Raw genomic sequence first — 22063 nt, 5'->3', positions numbered from 1 at the left:
TATCGTACGTTCTGCGTACACCACGTACGCCCAACGTACGTGGTTAAGTTCCCCGACTCCAAGCGCGCCTGTACGCTAAGCATACCAAATGTACGCCTAACGTACGAGGGACCATTTTCATAAAAATTCTCAAACTTAAAGGACCAATCAAGAACATACCTGGAATCGAATGTTACATAATAAATTGTACTTTGGATTCTTATCGATTGCTCACAGAGCACCAAAGAGGTTCAGGTGGTTGCATCAAGTTTGGTTTTGTAATTTTTCTGGTTTGATTCTTTCTTTAGCTCGTCGGAGAAGACAAAAGAGACAGTGAGGGGTTGGAGGTGTTGGTCGGACATAACAAAAAATGGAAAGGGGAGGGAATCATGGGTGTGATAATATGGTTTTACATTTTCTGGTTGTACTTTCATTAATTATTTTTAATATTGTTGTTTAAATAATTAATAAATTAAAAAAATAACAAATTAATTAAAAAAGAAATAGTTGGGGGTAAAATAGTCTTTTTTTCATAGGGCAAGGACCAAACGTGCAACCAAAGTGTATAGTAGGGACCGTCCGGGTTAAAAAAACAAGTTAGAAACCAAACGTGTAAATTACCCCAAAACACAGGAACCATCCGTGTAATTTACTCTATATTTAATAAGTAGAGTATTTGAATACAAATGAAGTGCAATGTAGTAGTTTCAGAATGTTCTAGTTGTAGCCTTGTAGGGGACCAGGTTCAATCCGTGTCGCTTAGATTTTTTATGCACGAATCCAAACTGAATCTGGGTGAACCTGGTTCTTTGCTCCAAATCCCGACTCATGCTCGCCTATCCAACTTTTCTTTATTCACAAATTTGACTAAATTTTCATTTTGTTTACAAATTTTGTTCAAACTTTTTTTTATTATAAATTTTCTTAATTTTTTATAACTTTTTTTATATGTTGTTTAAAAATTAGGTTTTAAGAAATTTTATTTTACAACTTCTTTTATATGTTTTTTTAGGATTTTGGGAATTCATTTTTATAAAATTATTTTTTATATCTTCATTTTTGTGTATGATCTTTTTACATATTTATTTTTATGTATACATACAAATCCTAGTTGGACCACAAGTATAAAGTTTAAACTTTTAACTCTTTAATACAAAACTCAATGGCAAAAAAAAAAAAAAAAAGGAATACAAAGATTCAAACTTTTAATCTCCCTTCTGATACGACGGAAGACTTTCTACAGTTTCAATATCCCACAAAACCTTCTCCCGCGTTTTTGACCTCGGCGGTGTATCATGCGTGATCGTATTTCTCCACGGCGGCACTCCGCCGTTCGGCCGCAAGAAACTGCCGGTGTGCGTTTTCAGCCGGACCTGAAAACCGTCCCTTACCGGTTCCCAATTCACACTCCCATCTACATCCGGTTTCAATTCCGTTTGTATAACTTTTTTCCCCTTTACCCCTTGAAGAAATGGCGTATTAGATGCCATTAGGTATTTTCCGTAATAACTCTTGAAACGGATGTGATTTTTTCCGGCGGTGTAGACCACCCATTCGGCTTTTTCCGATGACCCATCGCGATCTTGGAAAACCGTTTCCTCGTCATCATCTGCCACTAGGTATTTGTCTTTTACGCTTCGAAGACGGATCTTTTTTGCTTTTCTGAATAGTTGCATTCTATCAGATTCAGATATTAAACAGATCAAATCGATTCTGTAGAAAGAGACTCGGAATTGTTTTTGACAATAATGGTGAAAGAAATATGATGAATCTGCGATTTTTGCCACCTTTTGGATCGTTGCAAAATATTGATGGAGATTGATTGTAGAGTAAATTATAGTTCTGTTCCCTATGTATATAATTTTTGATATTGAATATGGCCCAAAAAAGTGAAAAACAGATTGTGTTGCTTTATTTATTTATCTATTTTTATGTATATCTATGGTTTTATGTTACACTAAATGACCCATTTATTCTTACATTGATTCCAAAAAACAAATTTTTATCATATTCATCAGTTTAGCATGAAAAGAATTGGAATAAAAAGATAAGGATAGATAGGTGTCTTAAGACATTAGGTTATGTTTTTTTTTTACCTAACCCATCAAGTCATATTGTCCATAATAAGTTAAAAAGACATATATAATTGCCCAGATTAATTAATTATTAAGTTATTGTTATATTTTGAAAAATAGTGATTTTGCTCTCATTTAGATATCTTTTAAGGAAAATAATCCAAAATGACAACATAACACCTAATTTATCTATTAAGTCATTGAAGTTTTAATTGTTCAATTGACCAACAAATTTTTTCTGGTAATATTTTACCATTGATACCGGTGATAATCCGTTATCGACCCATGTGGACTCCACGTAATTAATGGCATAATAGAACAGAAAAGAAAAGTTTGTTCATCAATTGGGTGCGATTAAAACTTCAGTGACCTAATAGGTAAATTTTGTGTTATTGGTTGTCATTTTGGATCATTTTTTCATAAATTTGTTATCGAAAAACAACCAAATATATCAAAATTAATAATTTTTTATCCTCTTTCAATAGGGATCTATATTGATATATAAAAAATAATTTTTTTATTTTTTCAAAACAAACTCATTTTGTTTTGTTATTTTTTAATATTTAGGTTTATTTTTTATTGAAAAAACTAAATATATCAAAATTCATAATTTTGTTTCAAGTTGTTTTAAAAATATTTCGACTGGTCGTAAGATAACTAAGATATTTTTCAATGAGAATTTTCCATTTTCTTCTAACTTCTAAATTCATTCTTAAACCGATATAACTATTTCTTATGACTGGTCGGTTCGAATATTTTTAAGACAGATAAGCTGAGACAAAATTACCAATTTTGGTATATTTCTTTTTTGTTCGATAATAAATTTAAGGAAAAATGATCTAAAATGACAACTCATTAGGCCACTGATGTTTTAATTGCACCAAACTGACTAACAAAATTTTCTTTTTTATTCTATTATACCATAATTACGTAGACACAACCAGGTACGTGGAGTCTATGTGGGTTTGATAACAAGTTATTATCGATATCAATGGTATAATAGAATAAAAGAAATATTGTTCAATTGAGCACAATTAAAACTTCTGTGACCTTGTTAAATTTTATGTTATTGGTTGCCATTTTGGATAATTTTGCTCATCTTTTATAGTAGTTATTATTACTGGTCCGATCCATGCAGGCACAAACAAATCCCGATAAAATGACCATTTTACCCTCGTATATTAAATTACCAACCACAAGAAAAGACTAAACCAATAAAATAGTGGTTGGATCCTTGCCAATTGCCATCACACAAATCTTGAATTCAAACACAAAAAAGGAGGTAAAATACAAATTTGGCACATGATTCTTAACAAGAGAGATAACTCGCCGACATCAACAACCGCATGGTGGTCAGAAGTGGTGGTGGTGGCGGCAGGTGGTGGTTGCAAGCGGCTTTGTGCAATCGAAACCACTCTGACCAATAAACACACCACCACATTCGACATACATTCGAGCAAAAACCATAATGTAATAACAAAAATGGCAAAGTTATCTAACTATATTAACTACCCCTAATTAACAACATTCATTCACACATAAATCCTTCACCATAATAAAATTGACAAACTGACATCAATAGTTTCACTTTCACCCCTATGCAGCACAACCACCACACATAATGCCCCTGTTATATCATAACACCGAGGTCAAAGTCAGTCAAAGATACATCTTTTAATGCATAACGTACAACTCATTAAACTTACATAATCGAGCAACCAGAGGTTTTACGCCTTTTTTGCCTCACTGCCTCCTTCCGCCTTGGAGGTTGAAGAACAACCTTAATCGCCATATCAAAAACCGCTTTCACATTCTAAATTTAGTATTAAAAATAGACACCGAGTTTATGAATGTTCCAAGGGTAAAATCGTCAAAAGACTCGAATATTATACAAGTGTTTTTGGTTTCATTTTCTTTACCTGTTGAGTCTTTGAGCTGCATTCTATATAAGCAGCTGCACCAATTTGTTTCCTCAGTTCCTCACCCTAACAAACATAAAACACTATTAAATAAGCTACTTTAACATCAATATACTTTATTTTTTTTACCCATAATAGCAACAATCAATGATTTAGTACCTGAGCAGATGTAATGACATTAGAACCGAAATGATCAGCTAAATATCCTCTGTCATCACGAAGATCTGGTAGTAAAAAAACGAAAAATATGCTTAAAGTGTTTATTTTTTCAAGAAATCTTATATTATATAGGTGATTGTTTTCAAGAAAATCTTGAAACGTGAAATCAGATTTATTGTTTAAAATGTAAATTGTATTTGTACCTAATTTTGTTCCGACGAGTACTACTGGAACATTTGGTGCGAATCGGCGAAGTTCAGGCATCCACTGTATGAATAGTCAAAGATGACTTTATTAGTCAAAGTCAACGTTTGACTTTGTAAATTTAAACTTTTATAGATGAATTAAATTTTCTGTGGTCAAATGTTTTCGGTGATGACAACATAGTTACAAAAGGAAGCATACTTTTCATTTTTTTTTTTGTCTTAATAGTGAAAACAAGTTTTATCGACTTTGTAGTTAAAAACTAACAAATTTGACTAAAAAAGTCAAAATTGACTGTAACTTGTCGTCAAGGGTAATGGATTTCAACTTGATTATGGAGTTGTTTTTTTTAAGATTCAGTAAACTCAACATTCAAATTCTTTCTCTTATGATAACAAATTCTTATAGATGTCCAAAGTCACAATTGATTCTTTTTGACTTTAGAAAGTCAAATCTACTTAAGTTTGTGCAAGAAGATGAAAGATTCCAACTTGATATTTGGGGTTTTCTTCTTTTCCAAGATTCAAGAAATTTGACATAAAAAGATATTTATTTTGGACTTTTTAACCACAATGATAACAGACCTTATCAGTTTTAAAGTTGAAAGCAAATTGATTTGACTTTAAAGGGGTCAAAATTAACTCCCATTTTGTCAGAAGGTATTGATTAAAAAGGTTGCAACTTGAATGTGGGGTTTTTTTTTTGTTGGTTTTTTCTTTTTCAAGCTTCAAATAACTGCAACATAAAAAGAGATCTAGTTCACCTTTCTTTCTCTATAATGATATAATAATTCTTATCCATTTCCAAAGTCACATACAAATCAGTTTGACTTTAAAAAGTCAAATCAATTCAAATTTGTTGAAGAAGGTAATAAATTCAACTTCATTAGTTAATTATAGGGGTTTCCTCTTTATAAATATTCAAGAAGCTAAAACATAAAAATAGATGTAACTAAATGGTAACGAATCACATTAGTTTCAAATCCTAAAAGCTAATCTGTTTGACTTTAAAAAGTCAAAAATGACTTTAGTGTGAGAATGAGGTTATAGATTCATCTATAGAATATAGAGTTTATTTATATTTTAATATTCAAGATTCAAAAACCTAAAAGGGGTGTCAGTTCAAATTCAAAAAATTAGGTCAACTTTAAATTGTGATAGTGAAGAGTGAAGACAAAAAATAAAGGAAGATTTGAAAAAAACTATAAAAGGAAGAGAGCACTAAAAGAAAGTGTACCTTTTTTAGGACATTTTCATAGCTCGCTCTACTGATTAAAGAGAAAGCCAACACAAATACGTCTGCACCTCTGTAGCTCAGTGGCCTTAATCTGCTATAATCTTCCTGACCTTTAAATCACATGAAAATAATTATTAATTACCCAAAATACCCTGTAATGCACTCATTAAATATTGGATTTTAAAGAAAATACCAGCAGTATCCCATAATCCTAAGTTGACAATATTTCCATCCACAGCCACATTAGCACTGAAATTATCAAAAACCGTTGGGATATAATCCTGTCAAGAAATACAAATCCGAGCTTAAAAATTCAATCTTTGGTACAAAAATCTATGAATTAACATAAACCCACATGTAATTCACATCTAAAATTAGGATAAATTAACCAAAAGACCAAACCCACGAATTATCTTCAACAAAAACTTAGGTAATAATGTTGTGGTGACTTGTAATTGTGAAGTGGAAGTTGTACAAGAAGGTTTAGTTTAGAACAAGGAAGCTAAATGAACATCCAAAGAATTTGAAATTAGGTTAATATTACTCAGAAGATAATCCTACAAATTATAATTGCAAAAAACAAAGGTAGTTTAGCTGCAGTGACTTGTAATTTTTGCTACGAAAGTTGTACAAGAAGGTATAACCCAGAATAAGAAGGCTAAACTATGCTAAAAAATAAAGGGTGTTTTGAAATAAAGTGGGTTTTTTTCCAAGAGATTAATGTATCAGTATATACAGAGAGAGAAAGATTTACAGTGGGGAACTTGTTGCTTGTGTAACAAATGAGCATACAAGTCTTGCCAACAGCTCCATCACCAACAGTGACACATTTTATGAACTTTGAAACACTCATTCTCGTGTTCTTGAGCTCTTGCTACTTTTTGCAGTGATGATTTTAATGAAAGACAAACCCTAAATAAGTGTGTTTGAGAAGCAAGAGTGATGGAGAAGTTTCAGAGGAGAGAGAAGGGTTCGTGCAGAAGAAGACAATGGCGAAATGGGTGCCAAGAGAAAGGGGCACCTTGTTCCACGAATGTACTCCTGTGGTTTGAACAAACAAAGAAAGAAAAACATTTATTAACTTGTTACCTAGTGAAAATAAGTGCCTTTGTATTATAATAATATGACCAACTACATTAAATTGTCAAATTTAGATTAATGTGTAAGTTATTATAATATGATATTTTTATTAATTTTTAATCCAAAAGATCTATATAAAATACTAGGTTATAACCCGTGGAAAACACGGTTGGAGATTTGTAAGATGTTGTAATAAAAATTTTAAAAAAGTAATTTCTATATGTGTTATCCGAAAAAAGAAAAATAAAATTAGTACAATGTTATAGTAAACAATTAAATGGAAGTATGTTGCTATTTTTTTGTTATAGCATTTTGCTTTTTTTTTAATGATTACTATGTTGTACTTTTCAAATCAAAAGTATGATACTACTTCTTGAAATTAGGATATTATAACAAATAATGCCTAAATAAGAAAGCCCCTAAAAGTACAATGTTTAAATATGAAAAACAAAATTAAGATGTTGCAACGTATAAATAAATGATAGACCGTTGCTATATATCGCTTGCCTTTTTTATTACAACATTCCACTTTTATTTCATCATATTACAACACTGTATTTTAAAATTTTACCCAATATAGAAACACCATCCAAAATACACTAATTTTCATTGCGATAATTGGGTAGCTCTGTCAAATTACAAAAATTCTTTGAAGTAAAAAAAAATACTAAAGTACAATGCTATAATTAACCATGCACAAGATCCATAGAGTTACCATTTCACACGCTAAAGATTAACCTAATAAATACTCAACATGCTTACTTTGTAATTTGTAGTAATAGGTTAACCAAGACAACTCAAATTTGATAATTCTTTTACCGATGAGAGATTGAATACCCATTAAACTTGATCACATAGTCTTAATGCCGAAACAATACGATGTTTTGTTAGTAATTTATATTTTTTTTCAAAGAGAATGACATTGTAAGAAAAATTCCTAATGAGACATACCCCAACAAACACTTTCCCAAGATGCTTGCCAACCATTTTGCTCCCAAGATGCTAGTACTCACACTCTGTTTTCCTAGCAACTATCATGTCAACACGCTTTTTAATATTAGCTTGAGATTTATTTACGTATATGATTTTCTACAATTTATAATAATTTTGTATATATGCATAAAAATTATAACCCATGCACTTTTCTCAAAATTGCACCATGTGCCCATATCGTAAATACTTATGGTACTATTTTTTTTTTTTTTTTTGTTTTGGTCCAAAGGAAAATGGTTGTTTAAAAAAATGAATAGTTGAGCATTTAGCTTGAACAACCCAATGACCAAAATTCTCAAGATAATTCAATATAATGACCAAAATCGCATTGTGGGACTAAAACTGAATACATTAACTTCGTGACTAAAACTATTATTCTCTTTTACCTTGATATTCCTCCCAAATGCATCTAGCTCATAGGATCTAAATTTATGATTTTCTTTAAGAACTACCATGATTTTATTAGGTCGATGACTAATATTGTTAAAGAAATCAATGGCTACCCTTAAAATTTTGAAGGGAGACATAGTCCTATACAATAGAAAAAAATTATGAAAATCAATACAATATCTTCCATCCATATATCAAATAATGATTGGTTGTAAAGAAAGACATTTTACATTGTAAAAATAGTAATAAAACACCCAAGTACCTTTTTGTGTTGTTGAGCAGATAAAATCGGCGTCTGCTTCTTTGCAACTATCAAGTTGTGAATATTACACGTGAGATTTTATTTTCTTACATCATTGGCCATGAAGGCTGTTGCACTTTTAGTTGTGCAAGCCATAATAGTAAATAATGATTGGCATATATAACCAAAGTATAAACAAACATAACATGAAGAAGATAAATTTTACCATAAAAATACATTAATGTAATGGAGATAATTAGCTTGCATGTGACAAAAGAAAAAAATGAATAAAAATATCGGTTGCAACTTACAATTATTTAGAATAGCTCTCCACCATTGACATATTCCAAAATTGTAAATCTTGCTTTATGAGCTAAAACATGCATCAGAGAAAATAAATCAATGTGATAAGTTGTATGATTAATGGTGGTTCATATTTTCACATAGGCATAATGCTTAATCTCCATGTGTAATAAAACCACTTGCAAATAGAACTCCTAAGAAACTATTGTGGGTATCTTTTCTTTTCCATATAATGAATTGTAGGCAATTAATTATTTAAATTGGTGATTCATCAATAGGGTTCTCATGTGTCTGAGAATCCATAATTAGAAATTAAGTCTTAGTAAGAGATACATGATAATTAGCTTTTACATGTGGAATTTCGATTATGTAAGTCGTGGAATACGTTCTTTTCTTGCTTTGTGATGCTATATATATTGTGTATGTTCCCAATAATAAATCAATTATTAATTTCTATTTATGATAATACTAATAAATGACTCAATTTATGATACATATCAGTAAAGTCTTTCTTAAGAATCCTCCATTCCTTTCCAAACCAAAAACCTGTCCAGTCGTGACAATTTTTTTTTTTGATTTATATGAAAATTACACAACCAATAACTTCTTGTGATTAATCCAAAAACCAAAATCAATTTTTTTATATGAAAATTACACAACCAATAACTTCTTGTGATTAATCCAAAAACCAAAATTCATCATCGACTATTGTCATTTACAGAAAAAAAAACTCCAAAATTAAAACCTAGGCATCCAGTTTTGTTCCACAAAAATAACAAAATTAGAACTACATACACATAAAAAAAAATCAAAACAAAACATAAATACCTTGCATGAGGAACCATTATGGGGAGCCTACTGGAATCATGGTCTTCGTAACAAATTTTACCTTAAAAACATTTATGAAAAAACCACAACCTAGAAGAAGATGGAATAGCCGTTTCCAAAAAAAAAAAAGATGGAATAACTCAATTTTGCATATCAAGAATGACGACTTCATATCAAACTGAAATAGAAAACAATAACAAATTAATCAATGAGAAACAATAAACTTTACTTTATGTAGAAGAGTTATGCGGTCATTGCAGGCGAGGCTTCGGATATCTTACCCCTCTAATATGTAGTTGAAGAGGAAGATAAATGATAACGATATTAGTGGCGAAGAATAAGAGCAGCAACGTCGTAGGAGTGGTGGTGACGAGGGAGATATTGATCTTGAATTTCAAAATCACGGATTATATTAGCGATTTGGTTTTCAAAAGAGATGGACAAAATTTTGGGAGATATTGTCGTGATTAGGGATAACCGATTAATCAAATTAAATGAGATAATCAAGGAATCTTTTAAAATGTAACTAAATTATCCGAAATCTTTTAATTTCAATTTCAATTATAAATATATTAATACAGAAATTAATTATTAATTATTAATAGTTAATAATTAATTGGCAAATATATCTTTAAAATTGTTTTGGGCGGGAAAATAAAAAGAAGTTGGTCTAAGAAAGTGCCATGTGGCATAACCTGAATAACCTGAATGTAAAAAATAGACATGTGGCATGTGAATGATTCTTTTATTATAAGAGGGGATTATTTTTATGTAAATTTGATATTATAGTTTTTTTTTAAATGATTGATAATATATGTTCTATTTTTTTTTTCTGTGCACGTTAAGTCATTGATTTTTTTTATATGATCTATATTGAATTTATATCGTATGTTAAATAAACATTATTTTGATCGGTTATTACAACCAATGCAATATCAATTTCCTGACAACACATACAAGTAATTGGTTATGTGTCATATTCTTAATTTGTAAAAATAGATCTCCGACGAATAATAGATTTAAAAAAAAAAAATCAAAATGGTTTTGCTTTGCATCTTCATCGTTTCTTGTGTCGCCTCCATCAATTCCAAACCATAATTAAGATAGACAATATAAGCTTTGACCTTTCAAGAGACAAATCTTGAAGTCTTTATAGTTTTTTTTTAAATGATTGATAATATATGTTCTATTTTTTTTTTCTGTGCAACCTTAAGTCATTGATTTTATTTTAGACAAAATTGCAAAAATGGTCCCTGTGATTGACAAAATTCTGTAGTTTTGGTCCAAAACGAAATGTTGGTGCACCACTGGTCCAATTGTAGATACCTTGTGTGGTTTTGATCCCTATGATTGTATTTTCTTGTGTTTTTGGTCCACATCCCACCTAAAATGACTAATATGCCCCTTAAATAATTATATTTTAATTTCTTTTATTTATTTTCTTATTCTTATAATAAAATGAAAAACAAAATAAACCCACCACTCTCTCTCTCTCTCTCTCTCTCTAAATCTTCATATGCCATGACAACAGCCTCATATCTCGCACTTCTCTTCTCCTCCCGTCGAGCAAACTCTACCTGCCTGCCTTGTTCCAGCGGACCATTCTTCTGTCCACCTTCCCTTCGAGTTTCATCGTTGGATGCCGCCTCCGTTCTTCTTTCTTCGAGCGACCCAAGGTCGGCGATTCTGCTTCCGAAGACGAGGAAGAAAAACCCACAAAGGGTCACCGGTCTCGAAGAATCTGCATATTTGGAAGAATTCTTAGCTCATCATCGCTTTAGTAAGGATTTACACACACACACATACTTTTTGAAATCGATTGAGAAGTAGAAGACATATCAGGGGACAAAATCGATATCAAATTTGTCAAGATTCAACCACTTTAAACCAGTAAACCCTAATGGCTCGATTAATATGTGTGTGTGTATGTATTTTTGATCGCAACTCTCAAGGATCCGATTTAAGGGTGATATCTGGTGGTTCGGGAAAGGGGTGAAGGAAGGTGTTCGATTGTGGGTGATTAAGGTGACTTGAGGAATTTATGATTTTGGTTTTGCTTAGAAGAAATCAGAGAGGGGAAACAATGCGATCTTGGAAGAAGGTACGATTCTGATGATGAATCACTTTCACAAGTGTGGAAGGTTGTCAAGCACATAAGGTGTTCGATGAATTGACAAAGAGACAAATAAAGTTATACCATTGAAAACGACTCACCTTTGGCTGACCCACACACTCTGTTTCTGTTTCTTCTTCTTTTTCAACGCCTCACACAACTATCTGTTCTTTTACTTTTGCTCCTATATAATATTCATCACAATCTTTTTTGCTTCTCTTGCAAATTAATGAACAACTCCAAATTAGAACGAAATCGATTAGAAGGGCAGTGTTGATTGGGGAGTTTTATCGGCCATGAGGAAGGAAAGATGGGGGTGAGGGTGGGATTGGAAGTTTATGGTGACAATGGTGGCAATCAACGGTGATGGTGGCGAACGGTGGTAGCAAACGGTGGTGATGGTGGCGGCCACTAGTGGTGATTTGTTCTTTCTTGAGTGTGTGTGTGTGTGCGCGTTTTTGTTGAGAGAGAGGGAAAGAGAAATGGTGGGTAGACCTTTTTTTTAAGTTAAAAAAATATAAATTAAATTAACATATATGTTTCAGCAATTAAAGAAAATTAAAAATATAAGTTATAAGGGCAAAATCGTCTTTTCAAGTGTATAGGGACCAAAAACAATAGAAATATCTAATTTTGGACCAGTGGTGCACCAACATTTTGTTTTGGACCAAAAACACATAAATTTGCCAACCACAGGGACCATTTTTGCAATTTTGTTTTGTAGTTTCAAAAAAAAAAAAACTACATTCATTGAACATTTAATTATGTTACATAGAGTTTATAACATTCAAATAAGTCTTTAAGCCATCAAACCAATTAAGCTTAAGCTTACTAAACCTACTAAGAAACCAAAAGAAAGAATGAAAAATTATAAAGTAAAAGATGGCCGCTCCCTTAGGTTTCAAAACTCCAAAGAAAGTATTATTTTGAAATTTCCAAATCACCCATAAAGTTGCAAAAACAAACTAAATTTCACCGTGCAGTTGATATTAGGGGTTTTCAGACCTGGAACTGTTTCATAACTGTCAGTTCCAGAACTGTCTTAAACGGTTCTGGTTCCTACAGTTTTGGAACCGCCTTAAGCGGTTTCGGTTATGGTTCTTATTTTTCTAGAACTGCTATGTAACACCCAGTCATTTCAGGTACAATTTTCCTTCCTTAATTTGTAAATTGAATATGGGACTTAAGTCTACGCATGTCGTAGATAGCCTCTACGCGCTGCGTAGAAGGAAAGAAGGTGCAGGCTTTTAATGAGTTATGTTGGGCGTAACACCAGGTACGCAACGCGTATGTTGCCCAGGTTAAAACCCCAATATTGAGGGTTTGAGCCTTATTTAAACAACCTTAACCCTCATAAACCCTTTCACCTTCAGCTTCCATTCTGCTAAACGACCCCTTGCAAACCCTAATCTTCATTTGTGAAGTTTTGAGCCTTTTAAGTGTTTTGTGCTCATCTTTAAAGGAATGAAGCTCTTGGAAAGCACTTGGGAAGTTTCAAGCCTTGTGGATATGGACCTTACATCTCCTTAGCAACCTCCGGAGGGTAGGGGTGTTCATAACCGGATATCCGAAAATGCGAATATCCGAATTTCGGATATCCGAAATTTCGGATAGTTGATTTTTGGTATCCGATTACGTATCCGAAATTTCGGATACGGATTCGGATACCAAAACGGATATCCGAAAATTTGTAATTTTGTTCAAATTTGAAAGTTTTTATATTAGAAAAACATATTTTTAAATTAGAAAGACATATGAAGTAATATATGTATTTAATTAAGGGTATTATGAATATGTTTTAGTTACTAACATTCACATTATAAGACATATGTGATTAAAATAACATATAATGTATAAACTAAAATCAAAATTTTCGGATATCGGATATCCGAATTATCCGAAAAATCTGAAAAACACTATCCAATTCTGATTTCGAGAAATCGGATATCCGAAATTTCGGATATCCGATTTTTCAGATAATTCGGATTCGGAATTTCGGAATTTCGGATCGGAATTTCGGATATGGATATTTTTGAACACCCCTACCGGAGGGATAAAGTTCTGAACTTGATGAATACTTTACTAGATCTTATTAGTTCTAGGGTTTATGTGCATTTTGGTCCTATAATCTTGGTTTAGTTGAGTATGAGCTACTCTAGACCTTATGAGTAGCCTTTTCAGACGTTTTGAAGTACATAAAGTCATACAAATGTAATCTTGATCCTTTCTTTCCTTCCATGCATGAGTTATGGGGATTAGAATCTTGTGATAAGTTAGGGTTTTGGATTTGGACACTTTTTAGCCATGCAAAATTATAAAGTTGGAAACTTTATGAATTAGGATGCTATTTTGGGGGTTAGATATGAGTTTAGGGTGAAAGGCCTTAAGGGGTTAAATGCTTAATAAAGAGTTTGTTTCTGGCTTGAGTACGCGGGGCGTAGCTAAGGGTACGCAACACAAAGCCCTGAAGAGTCTACTAAAAGCCAAGCCACCTTCTACGCTGGGCGTAGAGTTTGAGTATGCATGGCATACTCGGTCTGGTCATCACCATTGACTTTGACCGTTGATCGTTGACTTTGACCAAGTTTGACTTTAGGTCATTTAGGATAATTTGGGTTGTGGATTGAGGTGTGGTCCTTCTTTTCCTGTATGTGTTAACTGTAGAGTCGATATTCAGAGTTGCGTTTTTTTCATCTATCATCTTGGTTTTGAGGTGAGTTTTCTCACTATGCCTGAAACGTCCCAAAAATAATGACATAAAATTTTCGTTTTTAAATAAATAAATCATTGTTACATATCATTCCCATAAAACCATGGTAATCAAGATTTAACAAAACATCATCGAATCAGAGTAAATCTCAGAATGTGAAAACATGTGGTGTGTGCCCTGCAATCATCCCGAGCTCTTCCATTTGAAAATCAAAGCACCTGAAACATAAACTGAAAACTATAATCACAAAGCTTAGTGAGTTCCCCAGAATACCACATACCACGCATACATAAATCACATATTGGGCCCCCGCCCTCCATCGGGCCTCGCCCGGTCTCGAGTCCCACTCGGCCTCGGGCCCCGCTCGGATTACAGATTTGTCAATCACCAGACTCCACCTGACATTGGGCCCCGCCCGATACATATATAATTAATAACCATATAATCCACTAGCACATGCAATAATCACAAAGACAATAGCATACCATGCAGTCATCGAGTTCGCCCGGTAAGCATAAAAACGGATACTAATAACTAGCATACAATATACTCATCAGGCCCCGCCTGGCATCGTGCCTTGCCCGGTAAGCATATCATCATATAACACACGTAAGAGTCACGCAGGCATCTAGCATCCTAACATATAAATCATGGGCCAAAATTGGTGCCTTCAACCCGCTAAACCCTGTGAGGAGACTCACCCCGCTCTGCCGAAAGCTGGCTGACAGATTCCCTGAATTGTCAATATCAAAACAACTCCTGATATTATCATATTTATACACATTTTTAGGCAATATTTGAATACATTTTCGTTAATATTTTGGTTATTTGCAAAGATAAATGGTACTTATGAGATTGAATTGTATTTTGCAGCCAAAAGTAGCAATCTTGAAGAAAAAGGACCAAAAACGACAAGTACCAGAACTTTTGATGATTAAAGATCTTAAAGAAGAAAATTCCATCGAAAAGCTAAATTCATGACGTGGACCTCACTTCCACGACGTGGAGTGGGTGTTTCTAGAAGATGAGTACACGGGAAGTCAGAATCCTTGCCCGATAAGGATTTATCCTAATTCACGATGTGAATCTCTAATTCACGACGTGAACTGCAAAAAATACAAAAACTATATATATCCTTTGTATTTACGATTTGAAGGAGGTTGTTGGAGATTGGAGGGTTCTGAAATCAAATTCTAGAGGAGATATAGGCAGAGAAATTGGAGTGCTAACATCAAAGGAAGGAGAATTGGTGGAAGATCGTATCTTTTACTTTAAGTTGGTACATTTAAACATGGTTTTATTTATTGAGATTGTGTGTTTGATTTTAGCCATGAGTAGTTGAATCTAGCTGCTTCTGTTTAGCTAGATGAAACTGGTGGTTGTCGAGGCCAACAAAGTTAATAACCCTAAATCTTTTACACTAAAATAGTGTATAGTGGTAAAGGGAACGTATCCACGAAGATTGGTTCAATTTTATAACTCTATGATAATGAAGCATGTAATTTTGTGAAAATCAATTAGCATTAGGTTTTAAGAATCACCAAGTCCAAAGAGTAATCTATTGCTTTCATTACTACTATGGAGAAAATATTTTCCTAGTCTAAATGAAATGAAAACAAACATTTAAACTAATTGTTGCTTGTTAAATTGAAGACCCATTACTTAGCCAAGAATTTAACCAACAAAAATAACATTCACATATCAATATTCATGACTAGAGATATATAAACATGAAGGAAGTTTTCATAGAAAATATAATCATAGATATTCAACACAAGTTTATGGAGTTCTTCAAAATAACCAAAACATTCAAGCAATTACATCCAAGTCAACCAAATGGTAAATCTAGCCTAGCATGGCTAAGATTAAAGAAAAACAAGAGAGATTAGAGATACCAAACATTGTTCAAGATGAAAGATGAAAGAAATCCACAAATCTTCTTAGAGAGTAAAATATGTTGTTCTTCCATGTGTTCCCTTTTCTTCTTGCTTTAAAACTCCAGTAAAAGTGGTCAAAAATCGGATCTAAAAGTCCCCCAAAATCATTCCACCAACCTTCCCAAAATAGATTCAAAAAGTCAAAAATCTGGATTCTTCACAGTGCGATCCACGCGGACCATTTGTAAATCCACGCGGACCGCATGGATTCTGGGCCATTTGGCCCATTTGATTGGCCTTCTAGTTTTGCTCCTTTATTTCTTGGTCCAGCCCACACGTAAAGGTTCTTGATAGCCCAATTGTGTCTTCTTGACTCTCCCAAGATGGGTCATTGCTTCCTTGATCTTCTATAGCTCAAAATTCTCTTCACATCATCATCATTCTTCATCTAAAATTAAGCCCAACTTGCTCCTTTGATTATGTTGACAACATGACCAATCACACCACTTCAAGTCCACAAGCAAACCGCAAGCCTCCAAAAGTCCAACACTCTTTCCATACCTCCAATGACAAATTGTAACGCCTCGATTCTCGAGTATCAATTTATGGTTATAAATTCTCATGATTTCAAGGTCTACTCGACGAGTTTGTTGCCTGACTCGTCGAGTAGCAGCGGATTGGTCCACGTGTTTAAGTGACCTACTCGCCGAGTCCAAGAAGGGACTCGACGAGTAGGAGCTGGAGGATGAAACCCTAATTTCCAGGGTTTTGCACCCTATTTAAAGAATCATAAGCCTCCTTCAGCCTCTTTACAGTCCCTTGAGAGCTCAGCAAAACCCTAATACGTGTGTGTGTGCCCTATTGTGTGTTTTAAGCTTTGGAAGAGGATTCTTGGTGAGAAGAGCTTGGGGAAAACAAGTGGATTGAAGCAAGGAACTCGTGGGAATCAAGATCTGCTTCAGTTGGCATCTTTTGGGAAGGTTGTGGAGTTTGTGATAGTGATCCGAGAGTGGAGCTTATCACTTCAGCGCGTCAGTTGCGAGGTAAGTTATCCTCACTGTACTCAAGGGTCTAAGGCACCAAGGCCGGCCCTTTGTTTTGTTATTGGGATTATTACTGTTGTGATATGTTAGTTCGGTATCCTGGTAGATAGGATGGTTATATGCTAGTATGATTTGTTGGATCGGTATCCTGGTAGATCGGATGTGGTTATGCTTAGTGACCTATAGTTAGTCTGATTGTCTGCATGCTAGTTGTTATGCCAGTTAGGTAGATCTGTAGGACTAACTGTAGTATCATGTGATTATCTGTATGTGCATTATTTGTGTTATATTATATGTCGACATATTATGTGGGATGGGTTGAGGAGAAACTGCTCCGTGCGGTAACCAACAAACCCGGGAGCATTCCAGATACGAGCTGAGGGAGACTCGTACTGTGGGCTTGGTGGCAATCCAGATGTAAGTTGTGGGCCCGGAAGGCAATCCAGACTCATACTGTGTGCCCAGGGGTAATCCAGTCTGTAAAGCTGTGGATCCAGTACATGTTGTTATTTGTATATTGTTATGTGAAGTGTATCAGTATGTTGTCATTCCAACCCAATGGTTGAGGGCCTGGGGTATTCCATCTCGATGGATGATTGGACCCATAGTATGTTGTTGTTATTGTATGTGTATTGTTGTGTGTATGGGTATGTTGGGGGTAACTCACTAAGATGTCAGGCTTACAGTTTCAATTTATTGTTTTAGGTTCAACGGATGGTCGCGGGAAGGCGAAGGCGTGACCGTACACTTCCTCGATTAATGATTATGATTTATGGGAACTCTGATGTTTAAACTATTTTGAAAACAAATTGTAATAAATGAGTGGTTTTTAAATGATTAAAAAGTTTTAAATTGGATCGAATTTTATGGGTGTTACAAGTTGGTATCAGAGCCTTGGTTTGAGTGAATTGGAGGAACACTCGTGTGAATCCAGTCTCAAATCAAGGAAGGATTTTGAAAATGATTTTAAATGGTTTTCAAAATAAGTAAAAGAGGATGCGAAGTGTACGATCAGCCGGAGCCAGTAAGTAGACCCCAAAATACCATACAGTTATTTGATTATGTGATATGATAGAACAACATGCTAGTACTAGGCTAGGGATCTTCAGGAATTGCATGATAGAATTTCCTGATTACATGATGCATTCTAGCCTAGGGTTTTCTTTATATGAGATCGACATCATTACTGTAGTTATTTGTGTATGTATCGCGGCTGTACATAATTAAGATCTTATAGCCCGAGAATGTTTGATTTGGCATTATGTTCTGCTCTTATTGATTAGGGCTTAGGATAGGATCAGATATTCGAAAGTCTATAGGGTCCAGCGCTATGTATGGCTAGCATACACTAGTACTGCAGGGTTGGTGGAAGTTTCATGGATGAGTGGGTTGCGTGGGACCGGTAGGCTAATTATGAGATATTTAGCATTCCTCTAGGAGTGAGGATTTAGCGCTTGCTATGATTATGTATATTGTTAGGGCGTTGTGATGATACTTGAGACAAATATGGGTAGGTGTGGAAAGTAGTATGGGCCCATACTACTGGAAGCACATGACCCATACGCGTAGCAAGGAAGTCACAATCCCTAGGGTTGGGTTGGGAGTTGGTTCTCTGTCATTATATGGGTTATCAGTGATCCTTCTGGTGTTTTAACAGAATGGTGGTTACGAGACGTCTTGAGACCGAATCCATGTTAGGATCGGGAGTGGGCAGCCAGGATAGGCCAACATTTCAGGGGAGCGTGTTAGTGAGATCATCCGGGAGGAGGTGATCAAGATTGTCCGGGGGCAGTTTCCGGAGATGTCGGGTATTAAGACCGCCATGGTTGAATATTTCGATGAGCGCTATGCAGCTATTGCCGAGACGGCTTCCGCAACAGCTTCAACAGCTGTAACGACGGCAGGGGGAGGAGCTGGTCGAGCTTCCAGTATAGTAACTTGTTGCTGGTACATATTCTGATGAGCAGAGGGCTGCAGTTATTTGGGATCAGGAAGATGATATGTGCTCGTTATATTTCCGCGGGTTGAGCGGGAGAGGCTAGCACGTGAGTTTCTAGATTTGAGGCTCGGGGGGTTTGATCGAAGCCATTATATGAGTCGCGGGAACTCCGGAAAGGAGTGATGATTATGTTCAGCTGGGGTTTTGCAGCTGGAAGTGGAATGGTTAATTGATGGATTGGATTGTCATTTTGTAGGGCAAGGATTGTGCCCTCTTAGTTTTTCGAGCTCGAATGAGTGAGCAGGCTTGTGACCCCAGGATCAGGTTGTATTCCAGCTCGGGGTCAGTGGGTTGCAGGAATAGGCAACATTATTTTAGCGTCGGTGAGCGCAGGTGATTCGACGTGGCATGAGTATTTATGAGGTCCGGTTGCCTTGGATCTCTTGTATCGGACGATAAGGATTGGTTGTGCGACCTAGTACACTTTTGGGATTGTAGACTATGTCTTGGGAGTAGTTGTAGCCCGGTTTAGAGCAGAGGTTGTTTCAGCTGCTGCAGTTCAGCTGTGGACGTTTGAGCTGGTAAATGAGTCATGGTGCGAACCCTGAAGAGAATGATTTCTAGAGCCCTAGAGCGGGAAGCTTGTTGGAACACCTTTGGAAAAAAAGGGTTATTATGTGGGAGGTCTACGGATAGGGTCCAACAGAAGGGTTAGTCAGCATTTTCAGGATTCAGTGGTTTTAGCAACCGTTAGTGATTGACGGACTAAAGCGCCAAGGGAAGTAGCTCGTGACCGAGGTATTAATTGGAGCATCTATCTTGTGGTCTTCAAGACTTGAGTGTGAGGTCATTCAAGCATTAGTGACTATCGGTTTCACTGGGGTTCAGGAAGTGTTCATCTGGTTCTTAGAAGTGTGTGATCAATTGGGACTAACTAGTGGGAAAGAGTTGGTTGTCATCGGATCGATCGTTAGGAAGTGAGAAGGATTGGGAATCCTCCAATTCTCATGTATTATGAAGGCTTAGTCGAATCTAAGTGGGGAAGAGTTACCCCGGGATGTGGAAGTGGGAGAGGTTTTGAAACGGGGATAAGTTTCACAACCCGACAGGGAGAATGGGGGCCCTAGTGGCTGCTTGGTTTGAGGGTTGTGTTGATTGGGGGTTCGGTAAAACTCCCCAGCATAAGAACACTTCTTCTGGGTGCTTGATAACAGAAGTTGGGGAACCATGTTGGAGTTCTAGTTAGGAATTGTAACAAACTGTTATTTCAAACCTATGTAATAATGTAGGTCAATTTGTAGTTCTTTTTAAAATAATAAAGAGAAATTTTAGCATATTGTGTATATTTACATAATTGACCCTCAAAAATAAATTGTTAAACAATCTCGATTGGGATGAACCAAGTGGTAGAGATTGTAACAAGGTTTCCAAAAACATAAAGAACACTAAAATCCGAGTTATAACGAAGAAGTTATGACCAACCGAAGATCCGCGACAAAACCGGCAAAACACTGTTCAGTGTAAAAACTGAATTTTCAATAAAAGGATTTTTAGCCATAACAATCTAAATGAAAGTTGTAGTTTATGTTAAACCGAGAACTTTCATAAAAAGAACGGCAAAATTTGACTTCGTATGAGGAAGTTACGATTTTTCTAAGTTTCAGTATAGTAGTGTACAGCTAAAAACTCGAAATAAAGATCGAGTGATTTTTAGCCGACACAACCTAAACGAGAATTGAAGGTCTCATCAATAGTAGTACAACGATAAAAAGACTGACAAACACGGACGTCGGATGAAGAAGTTATGAATTTTTAACGGATTTCCTGTCCCGGTCTGTTAAAAATAATAATATTAAAAATAAAGTCAAAATTAGCCGACGAAGTCTAAACGAAAGTCGTAGAGTATAATTTTACCTATGCATGCATATAAAGAACGTCAAAAACAGAGCTCGTATGCGAAAGTTATGATTTTTGCAAGTTTTTGGCACAAAAATCGAGAAATATTGAAAACCGGGCAATTTCGCATGGTGTACCTTCGGCCACGTCACCTCGCATGCGAGGCTTCCCCGTGTCTGCTTCGTATCACCTTCTAATTGGACCGCAGATCTCCGTGTCGCATTCTGATTGGTCCGAGGTCGACGTCCAGTAGCCAGCCGACACCCTCGCATGACACACCCCTCGGACACTCGTGGCACCTCCTCATTGGACCAAAGTTCGGTCCACTCCGAAGCCAACACGACCGAGCCAGCTGTCCAAAGCGAGCTTCTTCCCTCGCCACCTGTCCGAACACGCGACAGCCTCCCACGGCTTCGGTCAATATAAGCCATGCGAGACTCTCCGGATTTTTACACATTTTCACCCCATTTTCCATTTCTTTTCACTTCTTTCACTTCCACAAACTCTTACAACCCCTAAAGCCCCGGTATCATATCTCGAACTCTAAGCAAGCCTCGAAGCCCCGAGATTCCAGAGAAAAACAACTTTCTCCAGTCGAAACTCTGCTCGATTTAAGCCGGTTTTTCGTCAAATAAACTCATTTTCAGGAAACGAAACGCTGTCCAAATCACCACCTATCAAGTGAGTGCATACCCCCGTATTTTCAAGATTTCTACTGTTTTAAGGGGGGGGGGGATATACAAGCATAACACAAGAACTTTGTGTTATAAAATCATGATAAAACGACATTAAATCATCAAAAATACTCAAAACATTAAACTCTTTTATAAACTTATATTTTTCCCCAAATTTCATATTTGTATATATATATATATATATATATATATATATATATATATATATATATATATATATATATATATATATAAATAAGATTTAAAAGGCTTAGGACTGATAACTCATTCTGGGTCATTTTCATTGTTTGGATGTGGGCTTATAGTACCGGTTATTTGTCCAAGTGTCGTCTAAATTTTACTTATATATAGAATTGTGTGTGTATATAAATATAAAAGTTATT

At 35.2% G+C, this 22063-nt stretch overlaps 1 protein-coding gene across 1 annotated transcript; it reads right to left on the bottom strand.

Moving 5' to 3' along the window:
• Positions 1-3404: 3404 nt before the first annotated feature.
• Positions 3405-6561, bottom strand: LOC145124361 (rac-like GTP-binding protein ARAC7). Its single transcript, XM_079059675.1, has 8 exons — positions 6327-6561; positions 5766-5853; positions 5573-5682; positions 4336-4399; positions 4133-4197; positions 3974-4039; positions 3761-3867; positions 3405-3681 (listed from the first exon to the last, which is right to left on the bottom strand). Exons 1-8 carry the CDS (start codon positions 6423-6425, stop codon positions 3651-3653), a joined length of 630 nt encoding a protein of 209 aa, XP_078915801.1. The 5' UTR covers positions 6426-6561; the 3' UTR covers positions 3405-3650.
• Between the last annotated feature and the right edge of the window lie 15502 nt (positions 6562-22063).

The sequence above is a fragment of the Lactuca virosa genome, chromosome 7, assembly GCF_052849685.1.
Source record: "Lactuca virosa cultivar CGN04683 chromosome 7, Lactuca_virosa_CGN04683_v6, whole genome shotgun sequence".
In the NCBI taxonomy this organism is placed as follows: domain Eukaryota; kingdom Viridiplantae; phylum Streptophyta; class Magnoliopsida; order Asterales; family Asteraceae; genus Lactuca; species Lactuca virosa.
Note: the sequence above shows the minus strand (reverse complement) of the source record. Positions and strands in the feature narration are given on the sequence as shown.

Bases quoted from the DNA above. Each gene is read 5' to 3' on its own strand.
- LOC145124361 (XM_079059675.1), bottom strand. From the start codon at position 6,425: ATGAGTGTTTCAAAGTTCATAAAATGTGTCACTGTTGGTGATGGAGCT. The intron at 4,198-4,335 runs GTACAAATACAA...TTTTACTACCAG, and splicing joins ACTCGTCGGAACAAAATTAG to ATCTTCGTGATGACAGAGGA. The intron at 3,868-3,973 runs GTAAAGAAAATG...TACTAAATTTAG, and splicing joins GCAGCTCAAAGACTCAACAG to AATGTGAAAGCGGTTTTTGA.